General features: G+C 52.9%; 1 protein-coding gene across 2 annotated transcripts in view; it reads right to left on the reverse strand.

The window, feature by feature from the left end:
• Window positions 1-535: 535 nt before the first annotated feature.
• The window catches only part of FHOD1 (formin homology 2 domain containing 1), a 33,951-nt gene continuing 18,151 nt past the window's right edge, over window positions 536-16,335 (reverse strand). Inside the window, exons 5-24 of one of the 2 annotated variants that reach the window (XM_081921087.1) lie at window positions 16,039-16,144; window positions 13,429-13,523; window positions 12,383-12,494; window positions 12,106-12,200; window positions 11,841-11,984; window positions 11,499-11,698; window positions 11,048-11,158; window positions 10,142-10,165; window positions 9,440-9,493; window positions 8,373-8,488; window positions 7,197-8,221; window positions 6,306-6,458; window positions 5,906-6,088; window positions 5,402-5,521; window positions 4,539-4,700; window positions 3,457-3,647; window positions 2,953-3,145; window positions 2,594-2,753; window positions 1,595-1,771; window positions 536-1,098 (exon numbers count right to left, since the gene is read on the reverse strand). In XM_081921087.1, coding sequence (XP_081777213.1) covers window positions 1,016-1,098; window positions 1,595-1,771; window positions 2,594-2,753; window positions 2,953-3,145; window positions 3,457-3,647; window positions 4,539-4,700; window positions 5,402-5,521; window positions 5,906-6,088; window positions 6,306-6,458; window positions 7,197-8,221; window positions 8,373-8,488; window positions 9,440-9,493; window positions 10,142-10,165; window positions 11,048-11,158; window positions 11,499-11,698; window positions 11,841-11,984; window positions 12,106-12,200; window positions 12,383-12,494; window positions 13,429-13,523; window positions 16,039-16,144 — 3,504 coding nt within the window. In that variant the 3' untranslated portion in view covers window positions 536-1,015. The remainder of the gene's footprint in view (window positions 1,099-1,594; window positions 1,772-2,593; window positions 2,754-2,952; window positions 3,146-3,456; window positions 3,648-4,538; window positions 4,701-5,401; window positions 5,522-5,905; window positions 6,089-6,305; window positions 6,459-7,196; window positions 8,222-8,372; window positions 8,489-9,439; window positions 9,494-10,141; window positions 10,166-11,047; window positions 11,159-11,498; window positions 11,699-11,840; window positions 11,985-12,105; window positions 12,201-12,382; window positions 12,495-13,428; window positions 13,524-16,038; window positions 16,145-16,335) is intronic. The other variant, XM_081921088.1, reaches the window with a different exon arrangement.

Consider the following 16,335-nt stretch of genomic DNA (forward strand, 5'->3'; position numbering starts at 1 on the left):
TCCAAAGGGGACCCTCCACTTCCCACCATGTTTCCCATCATTATAAGGAAAGCTTTCAGAAACAATGCTTAGCTAATGAAGGAAAGGTTATTGCCTTTTGTTCAATTTACTGACTTAAGAACAGCCTCTGTATACCAGCACAGAAATATTACAAAGAAAGAAACTATGCCATGCTGACATCAGCCTGAATTGTAACAGCCTTTATTTCTCATTATTCATTTGAACACCAGCCAAACACTGATTAGGAGCTCTATGGCTGCCAGCTTTTTAAACCCTTGTTCAGGATTGTACCTGGACGGCAGCGGGAGGTGCCCAAATGTCCCCTCTGCTCACTCGGCTCTCCGGCTACCCAGAACGGACCCTCAGGTTGGGACTGCTGGGAGTTTATCACACAGGGGATGCAAGCGACTCTGCTGCAGACAAACCACAGGCCAGCAGAGCCCAAGGCTCATTGGGCTCAGGGCTGCCCAGGGAGGTGGCTCCATCTCACAGTCAGGAGCGGACGGGCTTGCAGAAGGGCTGTGGACTATTTGACCTACTAAGTGGGAGAAGCCCCAGGAGAGAGAGAGGCTAATTGATTTGGAGCCAGGTGGCTCCCAGCAGCCAGGTAGCCAACTCTCTTGTTCCTGAGCCATGCCCCTCAACCAGGAACTGGACGGAAACAGTCTAAACACAACACACACACAACCACACACACACACACAAATATAATACTTTTCTAGGCAGGTGGGGTCCCTCTCCCACACTCTGAGAAAGTCTTTGCACAGCATGGCCAGCACAGCACCACAGTCAGGGGAAGGTGAGGGGCCTGGCTTCAGGGAGTGACAAAAGCTAAACACGCTGGCAAGGTTCCACTCGAGGCAAATCTGGTGATGAGCGTCTCCCACGTAGAACTGTGCAGGTATCACAGGGCTCTGCTGGACACACAAGCAGTGGCCAGCCCCAGCTTCCTCCAGCCAATGAGCAGTCTGCTGTACCTCAGAAGCTCCTCCAAGGCCACAGGCCCTCTTCGCCATCACACAGCTACTCCAGCCGCCTGCGCCAGGCCCAGAGCCTGGACAAGTTCGTCGCTGAGGCCGTTCTTCAGGGTGCGTCTCACTGAGAAGAAGCACAAAGGGATCAAGGAAGTCCAGGTAAGCAGGGACATTCTAACACAGGCAGCCTAGGATTCCCCCATCCCAAGAGCCACGGGGCAGGAGCTCCCAGTCCCAAAACAAGGCCAAAGCTGGCACCACTAGAGCACCCTGGGTGCAAAGGGGGGATATAAATGTAAGAAAACAAATGAGAAACAAATGAAGATATAGTGGAATGTGGGACAGTCCCTTCATGGCTCTCACTCCTGCCCCTTGATTGGCAAAAAAAAACAGAGAAAATGATGCAAAAGGAAAAAAGAAATGGGAACAAATTTTGAATTCATAAATGATGCCCCCTTGGCCAATTGGCACAAGCAATGCCGCTCTTCTCTGCTGGTCTTGAATTTGGGTTGCCTGGCATGGAGATCCAAGCGTGCTCACACACACAAATGAATACACATACACACAGAAACACATGGCTACACTCTGTGAAGGGGCAATAAAAGAAGCTCTGTGCTTACAGGATTTCCGGTTCCCACGTGAGCGCTTGCGTTCCTTCCCTGCACCCGGCCGGGGAGGAGTGCTCTGGGTGACAGACTTCACCAGGCGGTCCATGATCTCTTCAGAGGCATCCTCAGGAGAGCCAGAGGCATCGTCCTCAGGAGGGGTCACGCTGGCGGGGCTGATCTTCCCAAAACCTAGAACAGAGGAGGCTGCCATGAAAACCAGCTCCCGAGAGGCAGGCTCCCTCCCACTTTGGACTTGATCACAGAAAGACCTGCATGGTTACCAAAAGACAGCCTACCAGCTGCAGGCTGACCAGCAGGGGCTCCTTAAAAGACCAGCCTGGCCTGCTCTGGTGGTGTCCACCTGGTAGGGAACCTGCCCCCAAGTTCTTTAGGGTTTTAATTGTAAATAACAAACATTTGTTCATGGGTTCAGTAGCCAAAAGTGCTGATCTTTCTGCATTGGGGTCATATGTGTAAAGCTGGGTCTCTCGCCAAGCACACAAAGCGGCTGCATTTTGCACCAGTTGCAACTTCTGGATCAGGCACAAGGGTAGCCCCACATTAGTCTGATCATGAGGCTGCAAAGGGCAAGGCTATCCCTGTCCAGGAATGATAATAGTTGGCACCCCTGGCAAAGTTGGTTCTGGGTACTCTGATCCACTGCGCTCACCCAGGCCCTTAGTAATGGTGATGGATCAAAGAGCACCCTCACGCAACGCACCAGCCCCACAACCTCATTCAGAGCTGGGACACAACCCAGTGCCTGGACCTGGGAACTGTCCATCCGTTGTGTCAGGATCCAGGTTCTTAACCACTCCAGCAACAACTGTAATTATCAAACCACCACTGTAAGCGAGAACACAACGCTGTAAAGGCCAGGCAGCGGCTAGGAAGCTGGTGGCTTGGGGAGACCCCCAGGGAGAGGGGCTCTGGAGTGGCCAAGAAGCTGAATGAGGGTGGGAAAGGAGACTGACTCTACCTGGAGACAGACACATCTCCCCACCTCCCTACCTCTGCTGGCTCGGGAGCGGCGGCCAGATGGCTCTGGAGTGGACATAAGCACTGTGGCCATGCTTTTGTGGCCAGCTTCATCCTTATGTTCGGGGCTGGCTGAGAGCACAGCGGTGGTGGGACTGTCTTCAGGCTTGCTGACGGTAGCAAACCTCTCCATCTACAATGAGAGAAAGAACGCTGCATTGAGGAAGGGCAGGGGGGTACACCACCTGCTACCAGCTGGGGAGGCAACAACACAGATGTTGTCACAGGAGCTGCTCTTGCAAGGACACAAGAGGGCTTAGGAAGCCTCTTCACGTGCTGGAAGTTTCCATTGGACAGGTGAGGTAGGGTTAGGTGGGGCGGGAAGAACTTGCCTCGGTGATCATCCTGCCGCGGGTCTTGTTCCTTTCACGATATACTGCCCGTTTCTTCTGCTGCTGCAGAACTCGCTCCCGGCAGGTGCGGTACTCCAGGGCAAACTCCCGCAGGGTCCGGCAGAACCCTGTGACCTTTGCCTCCTGTGCCAAGCGTAGATCATAGCCCAAGTACAGCAGAAAGGAGCGGAACCTGCGGGCAGAGGTTGAACTGCAGGAAACTGACTGGCATCACCATCCTCTCCCTGCTTCCTGCCCAGGGCATTCATTTATTTATAACCTTTGTCACTCACTTGCTCTTCTCCGAGCAAGAGCAACAAACCAAACATCAAGCCACATCAACCGAGTAATCAGTAAAAGGACACCTCTAAAATGGCACCCCCAGAAAGGCCACAAGAACAGAAGAGACGCCCAGCTGGCCAGCACCCTGCCCTCACAATGGCCACCCAGGGCACCTAGTGGGAAGCCATATGCCCAAAGGCCTCTCCCCTGTTTAACACAGACCTGTTTAACACGCGTCGATGGACCACCTTGAGGATGACGATCTTCTGGGTGCTGGAGTGAAGGAAGTCCATCAGTTTGCTCTTCAGGGCCGGCTTGGTGTCGTGCTTTGTGATGGCCTTCAGGCTCTCCCAGGACACTCTGCACCGTCGCTCCAGCTGCAGGAGGCTTTCTGCCAGTGCATCAAAGTCCACCTGGAGGGGAAAAGCAAGGCCTCTTTGCAATTCTTACCAACAGTCCCCTTTCTCTCTGCGGAATGCTCCTCACAGATGCCAAATGGACTATCCTTTTTGCAGCAGGTAAAAACATTTTAATATGGGCAGCTTTAATCATGATGTTGTTAAAGAGTTCATAGAATCATAAAATTGGCAGTTTTGGAAGGGATCCCAATGGTCATCTAGGTCCAACTCCCTGCAATGCAGGAATCACAGTTAAAGCCTCCCTAACAGATGGAAATCCAACCTCTGTTAAAAAACCTCCAGTGAAGGAGGGCCCACCACCATCCAAGGAAGTCTGTTCCACTGGTGAGCAGCTCTTGCTTTCAGAAAGTTCTTCCTAATGCTTAGTCAGAATCTCCTTTCTTGTCATTTGGTTTGGGTCCTACGCCTTGGAGGAGAAAACAAGCTTGCTCCATCTTCCATGTGACAGCCCTTCAGATATTTGAAGACAGCTGTCCTATCACCTCTCTGTCTTCTCTTCTCTAAGCTAAATATACCAAGCTCCCTCAACCATTCCTCATATATATAAAGCTTGGTTTCCAGACACTTTATTGTCTTGGTTGCCGTCCTGTGCACACGTTTCAGCATGTCAATTTCCTTCTTACTCAATCTGGGTTTTGGTCTGTGGTTTAATAATTGCTACTGTGCATTATTTAACATGGTCCCACTAGGGGATGGAGCTATATGTGTGTGTGTGTGTGTGTGTGTGTGTGTGTGTCTGAGAAAAGGACTCAGGTGATATACAAGCCAAATTAATCAAACACAAATCAATTCTGCACACAGGAGTTTGGCCCGGGATGTGGCTCTCAGAGCAAATCCTCGCAGAAGCAGGAGAAGAGAAGCCCCACCCACCCACACAGCCCTGACCTTGGCTGAGCGAGTGATAGCGGCGATCTCTGAGTAGAGGTCCGTCGTGTCCGGGAACTTCTCCACCACGAAGTGGCACAGGTGGTGGAGCAGGGTCTGTCGGTGCACTGTGTCCTTCACCTCTGACACCTTGGCCAGGTAGCTCAGCTCAAACCCTTGGCTCTGAAACCCCAAAAATTGGAATTTAAGATGATGCACCAGGTTTGAGGAAGAAGCAGAGCCCAAGAAGAGGGCTCCTCACCTGTTCTCTTTGCAACAGCATGACAGACACCCAGCAGCTGCTACTTGCACCAAAGGAAGGTGCCGTCGCCACTACCAGCCCTAAAAGTCTGCCCTACCTCCCATCTTCCCTGCACAATGTGCCCTGAGACAGGCCTTTGTGCTTGACACATGACACAGATGCACACACAATGGGGATGGTAAGAGCTGCCAGCTGAAGAGTCACTGCATGCCTGCAAAAGAGCCCCAGCTTCCAGGTGCAGGATCGCCTGCCCCCACAGCACGTCCACTGGCAGGTGGAGGGTCCCAGTGCCTGCAGTTTGGAAAAGGGTCTGGGTGCAACTGAGGAGAAAGACCTGGCTCTGTCTGAGAGTCACTGCCAGAGTGGACTCCAGGGCGATGCAGGCAAAGTGCCTGACCTGACAGAAGGCAGCATCCTGTGACCACAGTGGACATTAAGAGGGCCCAATGCTGCAGCTGGGCAAGAAAAAAATCTGGGCAGGCCCTGTGAACAAAAAAACTCAGGCTCCAATCCCAGATGTCTGACCACCTGCTGAAGGAAATGGTGCTCAGCATATGCTCAGAGCTGCTTGGTGCTGGCTCCTGAGCTGAGCCCCTGCCCCCGCCCTCCTTACATGCCTCACCTGGGATCCATTCAGGAAGTTGCCCATGGCCAGGAGAGTGGCAAGGATACACTTGAAGGTTTGGTTTTTGGCCAGTTGCTGCATCCCAAGTTTCAAATCAAAAAGCGGCTCTGCAATTTCCTGCACAGGAGCACAGAAGACAAGCTGTAAGGACCTGTTTGCCTCCAGAAATTGGAGGGAGTGAGCAAATTGCTGGCCCAGATACGCAGGTTCTTGCTTAGGACCCAAAAGCAATGGATGGATTCAGCAGCAGGAGGAAGCAAAGGGCAGCTGAGTGACACCTGGAACATTTGCCATGTGGCCAGACCAACCACAGCAGCCACTCTCGCCAAGCCAGCTGGTTCCCTTGCAGGTTGGTTCACCAGCGATGGCCCCCTTGCCTTTAAGCCCAGCAAGAAGGTCCAGCCAAATTTATGGGGAGGACTGGCTAGAGCTCTGGGGGAGGGATCCACCTGCGCCATCCCCAATTTCAGAGGTTCTGCAGGATCCTGAGCAGGGGTGTACCTGCTCCATGGCCTCATAGTCCAGCTTGAAAGCCCACAGCTGAAGCCGGGCGGTGAGCTCAGTGATGGAGGAGAGAGCGAGGAGGAACTGCTCAGCTGAACCCAGAGGCACATCGGGATTGGCCATCTGTGCTTCCTGGATCTTCTGCTTCTCCTCCTCGGTTGGAACCATTGTCAAGATTTTCTGCAAAACAAGAGTGAAGAGGGTGTTGGGTCAGGACACAATGACTCCACCTGGCCCTTCATGGCAGCTTTCCCAAACTGGGTGCCATGCAGATGCTCTGGACCACAAGTCCCATCAGTCCCAGTCAGCATGAGCGAATGAAGCTGGGCCTGATGCAAGTTGTAGTCCAGAAGGCCTCTTTATGGTCAAGGGTTCTCAGGAGAGACAGAATTCTCACCTCAATCCCTTCCTTGTTAATTGCAAATTCATCGAAGTTGACAATTGCCGTCTTGATGATGTGTACGGGAGGCAGCGCTGTCAAGCCGATGTTGATGGCATTGCTCCTCTTGGGATCCAAAACCACAATTAGCTTCTTCCCATCAACAGCTTTCTTGGGAGTGAAAGAAGGGAAGGGTTGATGTTTTTGTCTGTCACACTATCACCCTATCTTTGGGGGTTCTCCTCTTTCAGCCCCACAACTCTCCTGCGAGGTAGCTTAAACTGGCAGGTGAGGCCTGGACCCAATGTCAACATGCGAGCATCATGACTGGGCAGGACAGGCAGAGGACCCCAGAGCAAGATCGTGGCTGGTCTCTGCCTGCAAAGGACAAAGCTTCTTCTCTTTGACTGACAAGAACAGTCTCTGCCTGAGGCTCTGCTGGCTAGGCCCTGACAGCGCAGCTTGCTCCAGGCACATTCAAGATGGAAGAAGAAATCACATGGGCTAGAAGTCCTTGAAGGCAAGAGGGTCGAAGGGGCAGTGATAAGGAAGAGCAGCACAGAATAGAGAGACTGGAAGCCAGAGAGAAGCTCAAGGGCAGAGCCCAAAGTCCCTGGATCAGTTCTTGGCACCTCCAGGGAGCAGGCCAAGGGAGCTTCCAGAGCCCTAGGGAAGCTGCTGTCAGACCAGGCCAAGGGTCAGACTCAGGGCAAGGCAGCTCATTGGGCTCCTCTGCTTTGAGCCTCTGGCACACTTATTTCAAAATAAGTGTATTAAAAATGCTCTGCATTCCCTTTCCACAATCCCACTAGAAAGCATGGGCAAAGCCTCCTGCAAGAACCCCACAGCCCAAGCTCAGGAGAGAGTCCTCCTCCCTCCTGCAGCCAACACTGAGGAGCCCCAACCTACCTTCGAGCTAAGCACCTCCTTCGTCTTGGACTCGAAGAGATGTTCCATCTTGGTGGTGTCGACCTCCACCTTCTCCAGAGATGCCCACAGAGTGGCTGGCCCAAAGGGGTCTCCTCTTCCTTCCCGCCTGGCAGAGCTGTCCACGTTCTTTAGCTCCCTCCAGAAGAGCTTAATAGTTTTCTTCTTTTTTGCTGGGGAGTGGGCATCCTCCCTGGAGGAGCCCAGCAAGCCTGGAGGAGGACAGCCTGGTGGGGGTGGAGGAGGCGGGGGAAAGGCACAGCCTGGTGGGGGTGGAGGAGGGGGAGGAGGCGGGCGAAAGGCACAGCCTGGTGGGGGTGGAGGAGGGGGAGGGGGAAAGGCACAGCCTGGTGGGGGTGGAGGGCAGCTGGGAGGGAGGGGTGGAGGAGCCGGAGCCCCACTGGCAGCCACAACCACATGGTCAGGCACAGTCTCTGCTTCTAGGATATCAAAGTCTTCCTCCTCACCCAGGTCAGAGAAGTCCAAATCTCTGATCTTCAGGTGCTTGGGGCTGAGCTCCAGGGGCCCTCGCATCACCTCCGCTCCCTTCCTGTAGGGAGTCATGAAAGTCCTCTCCAGGCTCTGCAGGCTGGCTTCCGCCTCAAGGCTGAACTGAGCCCGCAATGGCCGGGCCCGAAGATTGGAGGGGCTGCCCTGTTTCCCATTGCTCTGTGGGCTGCCTTCTTCACTCCCGGTGTCTGCCTGGAACTCTTCTGCTGGGGCAAGAATAACCCCTTCCAGCCTTGCAGGGCTGTTATTGGAGAACAGTGTGTCAAGGTTGAGCTTCTTTCCAGGTGCAGGGTGGCTCTGGGAATCTTCTCCATCGCACAGCAGAACTGGGCTTTCTGGGCTTGGGGTGCAAATGGGACCCAGCCCAGGGCTGCTGCTGGAGAGCCCCTTGCCTGACAGGCTCTCCCTGGCCTCTTCGCCTTCAAAGCCAGCCAAGGCCAATGCAGAGCTGAGCTCTGTTCCATCGCCGTTTCTCTCCTGTCCTTCACGCCACTTCCCTAAGGGCACAGAGGAAGAGTTAAGGTTTAACTAGGAAAGGAGACAAGCTAGGCAGTTGACAAGCAGCACAGAAAAGGAGAAGCCTCAGCAACAAGCCTTTGGCCAAACCAGGGATTGTCGCAAACTCTGCCGACTCTTCTGCTGCATTACCTGGGGAGAGCTGCTCAATGCTCGGAGTAGCTTCAGCAAGGACCTCGGCTCGCCCCTTGGAGATTGCAACCAACTTCTCTTTCTGGGAAGCAGCAAGATTTTCCAGGAAGCGTGCTCTATGAGAGAAGCAAAATGCTACATCATTCAGCACCAGGGACACAATGTTCCATCACCACACAGCAAGCAGGATGAGGCTCATCCCACCCAACAGCTGTCCCCCCCCGAGACTGGTAAAGCCAATCTATCAGATGCTGTAACACGCAGGAGGTCCAGCACTTGGCACAAATGCTGACACCCATCAGTGGTGGTTCATCTGAGGCCCAAAGCTCTCTCGGTGCCTGTTTAAAGAGGTACAGGCAGAGATCCTCAATAGCAGCAGCAAAGGAAACTGCGCAGACCCTCCTCCAGCCTTCTCTCCCTAAGCTCCTACAGTTTTCTTCAACACAGGACTACTCCAGGACAGCCACACTCCAATTGGTCCAGGGCCCCATCTCATACAGAACCCAGCAGCCTATGGGGTGGGAAAGGGATGTCAAGAAAGCATGGTACCTCAGGCAGCCCCCAGTCCTGCTCCCTGCCCTCTCCTGTGGGCACCAGAAGGTCAGCATTGACCAGGACAGTGCAGCAGATGGAAGAGAGAGTGGGTGGGTGGCACACAGCAGCTCAAGCCCCACTCAGCCCTGTAATTCACTGGGGGTCCCTTGGCAAGTCACTGCTGCTTCTCAGCTTCACCTCCTCTGCTAGGTAACCTGGGTTGGCTACTGGGTGGTCTTGCCATCAATGCTGCCCTGTACGAGGAAACCTGGCAGCTGGGGTGGTGGGTCTAGAAGAGGCCCAAATGCAGCTTGCTGGATGAGCTGCCTCCAGAGGGCCAGGAAGGGCCTTTATCAGTGGCAGGGGGCCAAGGCTTCCATCCACCAGGCACTTTTGAGGCCATTGCAGAGATTCAGGAGGATTCTTTGCCTGAGGAACTCAACAAGGATCAACAAATTCCTGGACCTGAAACCAAAGCGAGACCTCCAGCACCAGCCTAAGCCTGATGAAACACACATGTTCTCTGTACTTACTCAAAGCGCCTCAGAATAGGCTTGTCCCCACATACTGAGGGGCTTTCCTCTTGCCTGGGAGAAAAAGTCAGTTAGTGCCACTGGGCACAGGAACCACACTCTGCATGCCCACAAGCTCTGCCAAGGCTACACCAGCTCCAAAGCAGAGAGGTCCATGCAATCTAGGGCTGAACTCACTCCTCCTGTCCAGCTGAAATCCCACCTCACTTCCCTGCAGCCACTCATTTTGGTGCTCCAAGTCTGGACGAAAGGGCTGCTCATACATGCACCAAGGTCACGAAGGCCTCAGAGGTCTGCTCCTGGAGCCCCAAGCAGATGCCAGCCACACAACCACAAGTGGAAACACTGCAGCTGTTCAGAAGTACAACATGGGGCTGTTGCCACACTCTTGACTCTGTAAACTGGTCCAGGATTGTGTCCCCTCTTTGCTGGTGCCTCAGTTCAGCTGAGACCTTTGGCCCTTCACCCCAACATACTCCCCTCCTCTGTTGTGTCAAAGGCAATCCAGCAGGATCCAGACCCAGAAGTCGCTGGAGAAGCACAAAGGAAGAGGAGCCCAAATCACATGCCAGAAGCCCCAAGCCTGAAAACAGATCCCTCCTTCAATAAGTCAAAGCTATGAACAGCAGAGGAAAGGAAACCATAGGGCCAAGAGCATCACACGCAAACACACACACAAGATACATCTTTGGCATCACTTACCAAGCAGGGGCAGTTTCGTGAAGTCTGGAAAAGGAAAGGAAGTTTAAGCAGGAGAGCACGCGAGAGAAGTAGGTGGCAGAAGAAGAAAAAGAAGAGGGGTGGTGGGCTGGGCCAGGAGCAGAAGGAGGTGAGGGCACAATAAGAGGAGAGAAGAGGTGAGAAAAGGGACTCTCCAGGACAGCTTGCTTCAATGTCCAACTTGTGCAACAAGGATGACTGCCTCTCCCAGCCCAGTAGGCCCTTACCCCCACCCAAGAAAAACCTGCCACCCTCCAATCCACCTGTGCTCTGAACTCTCCTGCCTTCCTTCGGCACTTGCAGAGGAAGGGGTTCAGCACCATTCACGGGGGGCAGAATCCCCCCTGCACCTCCCCAACTACAGCAGAACCCTCCATCACGTGGGGAGGGTTACAGAAGCCCATCTCAAGAAAGGAGGGGGGCAAGTATTTGATTATAGACTCCATTCACTTTGGGTGAATTGCATCAGAGCCACCAGATTCTTTCAACCACCACCACAGGCCCCCTCCTCTTCTAAGGCTCCTGCTGCATTTCTCACTGCCACGCTGCACCCCACCCTACCCTGCAGGACATGAAAAAGCCCCTTTGGAAGGGGAGCTGCCTTAGTGGACAGCAGGGGCTGCCACCTCCTCCCCATCCACCATTGCTAACCAGACACCTCCTTGCCACAGCTGCCTCCTCAGAACTGCTGGCCAGGGAAGAAGAGAATGGGGAGAGTCAAGTCCATCTCCCCTGGAGCTTCCAAAGGGCTCCTGAATCTCCCCAGTATGGTCAATATCTTCCCCCACATCTCCTCACCTGCCCCCCAGCCCAATATACTAAGCTCAGTGCTTCTGGCAGTTCTGAGCAGGGAGTGATCTTGTGTCCCCTTTGGCCAGAGAGACCTACTTGAAAATGCTCCTCTCGCCCAGGCTGCCACTCTGCTCTTCTTCCACAGGAACAGATGGCGTGGAAAGCTGGACGCTGGATGCGCTGCTGTACATGCTCTTGAAGGCAGGCCTGGAAAAGGGAGAGGGGAGAGAGCAGGAGGAGGGCTGTGAGCACACAAGGCTCCAATGGGGGCCCATCAACACTTTCTAGTCGTTCTGAGGCAGCTCCCTGGAACAGGGCCACCTGGGCCGGGTGAGGGGTTCTGAGGCGAGATCACCACAGGCAGGCAAAGGTGGCCTCTGGAGGACCCACATGCTCCTCTTCCAGCCTCCCTTTGCCTCCTGCCAACTTCCGCCAACTGCCCCACTCTTTGGGCTGGGCCTTTTCAATCTTCTTGGCTCAGCTTCTTTTCCACAGTTCCGTGCAGAGCAAAAGCCACAAGCAGAAACTGCCTTGGCCAACAACTCACCTGTCTTGGCTGCTCTCCCTGGGAGCCTCTGCAGGACTGGGCTGGAAGTTCTCTGCAGGTCGAGCCCCTTGGCCTTCCTCCTGGGCCAGGATGTAGCCCAGGGAGCGTCGCTGCCCCTTCCGGCCTTCCTCCCCTTTCCTCCGCTCCTTGCGTGTTCCAGGGGGAGGCTCTTCCACACCATCTTCGTACTTCAGGGCATTCTGCAAGGAAGACAAAAGGTCAGGGTGGGGCTGGTAGGGCAGGCTGCTAGGTGCTGAGTGTGTAGTGGGGAAGCTGCCTGCTTTTTCTAGAGGCCTCCTCTTTATATCCAGCTCCCTCCCGCCAAGGGGGAAAATGCGTCACCTCGTAGATAACCAGCTGCTGCTTCAAGTCCAGGTCAGTAGCCTTGTTGGTCATGTGCTGCTGGATGATGCTTTCCATGCCCTGCTGCTCCAAGCAGTCTGTCACATCATAGAAGGAATCCTGGTCAGGGAGGGCAGCCAGAGTCTGCACAACACCAACACAGGGCACCATAGTCAGGGCAGGAAAGGTGCTCAGCCCGGCTCAGCCCAGCCCAGCAAAACAGCCTGACACCTGCTGCTTCCCTCCCCACCTGGGCAATATTCACCTTGTTGATGAGTGTCATGGCGAACACCTGAAGCTCCGTGTCAGCTCCATTCTTCTGTTCCAGGATTGCCACGATGGGAGACCACGGAAAACCACCTGCAAGGCAATGAGTAAGGCATGTGGTTGACCACACAAGCCAAGGAAAAGTCCCTCCTTTCTCCTCATCACTGACCTGGCCCAGCAAGGGGTTCATTGACCGCTCTTCCCTATCTTGAGGCTAATGGGATCAGACCCATCTCTCTCTCTCTCTTCCTTGGGCAGACGTGTGGCACACTCACCTCTGACCTGCTCTGCCGCTATGACGGCCTGGACAAGCAGCTGGGCATTGGATTCCGTGAACTCCACAAAGACCAGCAGCAGCTTCAGAGCTGTCTTCACCACCAGGCGGTACTAGCAGAGGGACAGTAGAAGTTGCTTAATAGTGGGCCAGGCTACTGGGCTCTACTCATAAGAAAAGCCTTCAGAATCAGGCTAGTGGCCCATCTAGTTAGCATCCTGTTCAATCAAACTCAGCCTGGCCTCCCCTGCGCTGACTGTTAGCCAGAGCTCTCCAGGGTTTCAGGTTGGAGACTTTCCCATCTTGCCTTGAGATGCCACTGGGGATTGGTTCCTCTGCCACTGAGACCATGACCTTCTCCTGTGGAGGGAGGTGAGAAAAGCTGGATGGAAGGAGCTGGAAACTGGGCCTCAGTCAGGAGGACATCACACAACCCTCTCTTTTCAAAGCCCATCCCACCTCCCTTTCTCGTAACACTGGAATTTGTGCACATCCAACAAAGCTGAATGTGGGAAGATTCAGGACAGATAAAAGAAAGTATTATTCACGCAGGGCATAATTAAACTACAGTGGTACCTTGGGTTACAGACACTTCAGGTTACAGACTCCATTAACCCAGAAATAGTACCTCGGGTTAAGAACTTTGCTTCAGGATGAGAAGAGAAATCGTGCGGCGGCCCCATTAGCTAAAGTGGTACCTCAGGTTAAGAACAGTTTCAGGTTAAGAACGGACCTCCAGAACGAATCAAGTTCTTAACGAGAGGTACCACTGTACTGAACTCCCTCCCACAGGAGGCAGCAATAGCTACCAGCTTGGATGGCTTTAAAGGAGGAATAGACAAATTTGTGGCCACAATTGCTATGTTCTTCCTCCACTGTCTCTGAATACCAGTTGCTGCTTGTGGGCTTCCCATTGGGGCATCTGGTTGGCCATGGTAAAAACAGGATGCTGGACTAAGTGGGCCACTGACCTGATCCAGCTTCGGCTTCAGTGCTCTTCTGATGCTCACAAAGGGATCTTTCCTTCTGTGGCAGCCACATACTCACCAAGCTCCCACACAGCGTGTACAGCCATTGCACAGTCTCGTTGTGGTTTATCACCCCCATCATCCCATCCACAAAGAGCACGATCTGGCTGAGAGCTGGAAGGAAGGAGCGAAGAGCACTGTAAGGATGCCAGCTGGCCATGGGCAACTGATGTGCCTTGCTCACTCGCTTGCAGTGGAGCTTCCACACGATGCCTGCCACTGAGCAGCAAGTCTCCTCTGCTCCCTCCTCTGGTCCCTCCAGTCTGACTCTTTGGCTTTCAGGGTGTTGTCTGTCCCCCCCACCCCCGCCATGCAGACATCAAATTGGGGAGTGGGACACTAGGTGGTGATGTGAGGAGAGGGCCTTCCCAGTGGCTGCTCCCAGACTTTGAAACTCCCTTCCTACAAAAGCTAGACTGACTCCCTGCTTGTTGTCCTTCTGCCGGCAGGTGAAGACTGTTTTATTCCAACATTGGGAACTGACTGTTCTTTTAAGGAAGGGGCTTTTAATAGTGCTGTGCTGTTTTATACTATCCGTATTTTAAATACATTTGTTTTTGTTTTTATTCTGTAGAATTTTAATTACTTTTTAACTATTCTCTTTTTATGTTTTTAGTTTCTTGTATGTTATGTGTGCCATTTTAATTTGTGTAAGCTACCTTGAGTCCCAAGTTTAGAAAAAAAGGTGGGATATAAATGAATGCAATAATATTATTACTAATACTACTAGGAGTTGCTACACAGCAGATGGCAGTGCCCAGAGGAGGCAGGTGGGTAGGGCAGGCGGGTAGGGAAGGCTAGCTGTCAGGAGTATGGATTGATTTGCACATCTGACAGGAATGACTTGGCACAAAAGGCTGCTGAGGCCAGGGCAGGCTGTTTCCACCCTGAGGTGCAAGCTGCAAAGTTAGGCTACTTCCAAAAGAGTCCTCTTTGTCAACAGGACCCACAGAGGCTGCCAGGTCTACAAAAGGTCCCTTCCAGTCACAAGCCCCTGAGACTAAGGGCCAAATGAAGCTTTTAAAACCAGCCATGTGGGGGGAGTCTGATACCTTCCCCCAGCTGCTGCTTGCGCCATTTGGGAAAATAGACACACAGTCACATCTTCCTTACAGCAGGGCAAACAGTACTTGTCCATGAGTGACATCAGAGGAAATAGCTTCAGAAGGGGGGTGGGGAGCAGACAGAAAAGGTCTCAGCTCCTTCCCTCCACTGGTGCCATGGTCCTAGGAGAAAAGAGATGATCATGGAGACCAACATCTCCTTTAATTGGGGCCCAAAGCTCTGTCATTAAGAAAATGTGGCCTCTCAACTTTTAACCTTAATAGGTAAAGGTAAAGGTACCCCTGCCCGTACGGGCCAGTCTTGACAGACTCTAGGGTTGTGCGCTCATCTCACTCTAGAGGCCGGGAGCCAGCGCTGTCCGCAGACACTTCCAGGTCATGTGGCCAGCGTGACAAGCTGCATCTGGCGAGCCAGCGCAGCACACGGAACGCCGTTTACCTTCCCGCTAGTAAGCGGTCCCTATTTATCTACTTGCACCAGGGGGTGCTTTCGAACTGCTAGGTTGGCAGGCTGGGACCGAGCAACGGGAGCGCACCCCGCCACGGGGATTCGAACCGCCGACCTTTCGATCAGCAAGTCCTAAGTGCTGAGGCTTTTACCCACAGCGCCACCCGCGTCCCTTTAACCTTAATACTTTAACTCTAAAAAAGGAATAAGGTATGTATTATGTATTATGTATTGTGATGTGAAATTTGTAAAATCTGTAAAACCAATAAAGATCATTTTAAAAAAAGGAAAAGAAAAGAAAAAGTGGCCTCTCCAAGATGGCTCATGAATTGCAGCTGAAATTTTACACGCTTAATTCTGCCTGTTTGCACATCCCCAGCTGAGTAGCCAGTGAGATGGCGCTATCACCACACCTGGAAGGCTCAGAAATGGGTCAAAACCATTAAAAAACCTAACCACAATAAACTTCCTAGTACAGCCAAATCTCCTCACCCAGCCACTATCCCTCAGCAGCAGTCTAAACCTGGCCACTGAAATTTTGCTCAGGCAGGAAAATATAGGACTGCTTAAAAGCAAACAGGAGAAATAAATCCTGCAAAGCCTGCCTACACCAGCTTTGGATCTGTTCCCCATACTGGATTAAGCATCAGGGAGGCAGAGAGACAGAGACAAGAGTCACACAGTCCTCACTGTCAGCATCCCTCAGATCAACATTGTACATGGGCAAATGCAGACCGCAAAAAGGGGAAGCCACAGCATCTGTCTATTTATTAAATGTATATTCCACCCTTCCTCCCCAAGGAGCAAACAGCAAGGGAGAAAATAACAAAAAACATATTTAAAACAATTTCAGTACAGATGAAAACTGGGAAAGAGCTCCACTTAAAAGACTCCTCCCAGAGATCTCTAGGGTTCTCTATCCTTTTTCTGGATATTCAGTTGGGAATTGGAGGTGTCAGTTTAATTTCACCGACTTTGACTCTTTGGTGGGAGGTCCCAAATGTTATCCACTCTAGGGGCTCAGATTCTCTCTCCCCCCCCCCCCCTCTCTCTCTCTCTCTCTCTCTCTCTCTCTCTCTCTCTCCCCCCACTTCCTGCTGTCCTGGTGGTCACTTACCCCTGAGGATATAGTTCTGGTAATTCTGGTCAGCCTCAGCTCCCACTGTGATGAGACACGTCAGCCCTTCTGAATTCACAAACTCAGGCACCAGGTCCTTATCCTCCTGCAGCAGAAATCCAGAGAGAGGAATGTTTGCAATCTGCAGAAAAAGGTCATACCATGCATGCTCACCCCTCCACTTGCAACCCACAATCTGTCTGAGAGAATCTCCTGCTGGGGAAGGGTGCATGGGGGGAGGCTGCCTGCTTATTGCCTTCTCATATGGGGAACAGGTCTGTGCACAGTCCAGTCTCA

The sequence above is a fragment of the Podarcis melisellensis genome (assembly GCF_964234715.1).
Source record: "Podarcis melisellensis genome assembly, chromosome: 8".
In the NCBI taxonomy this organism is placed as follows: Eukaryota; Metazoa; Chordata; class Lepidosauria; order Squamata; family Lacertidae; genus Podarcis; species Podarcis melisellensis.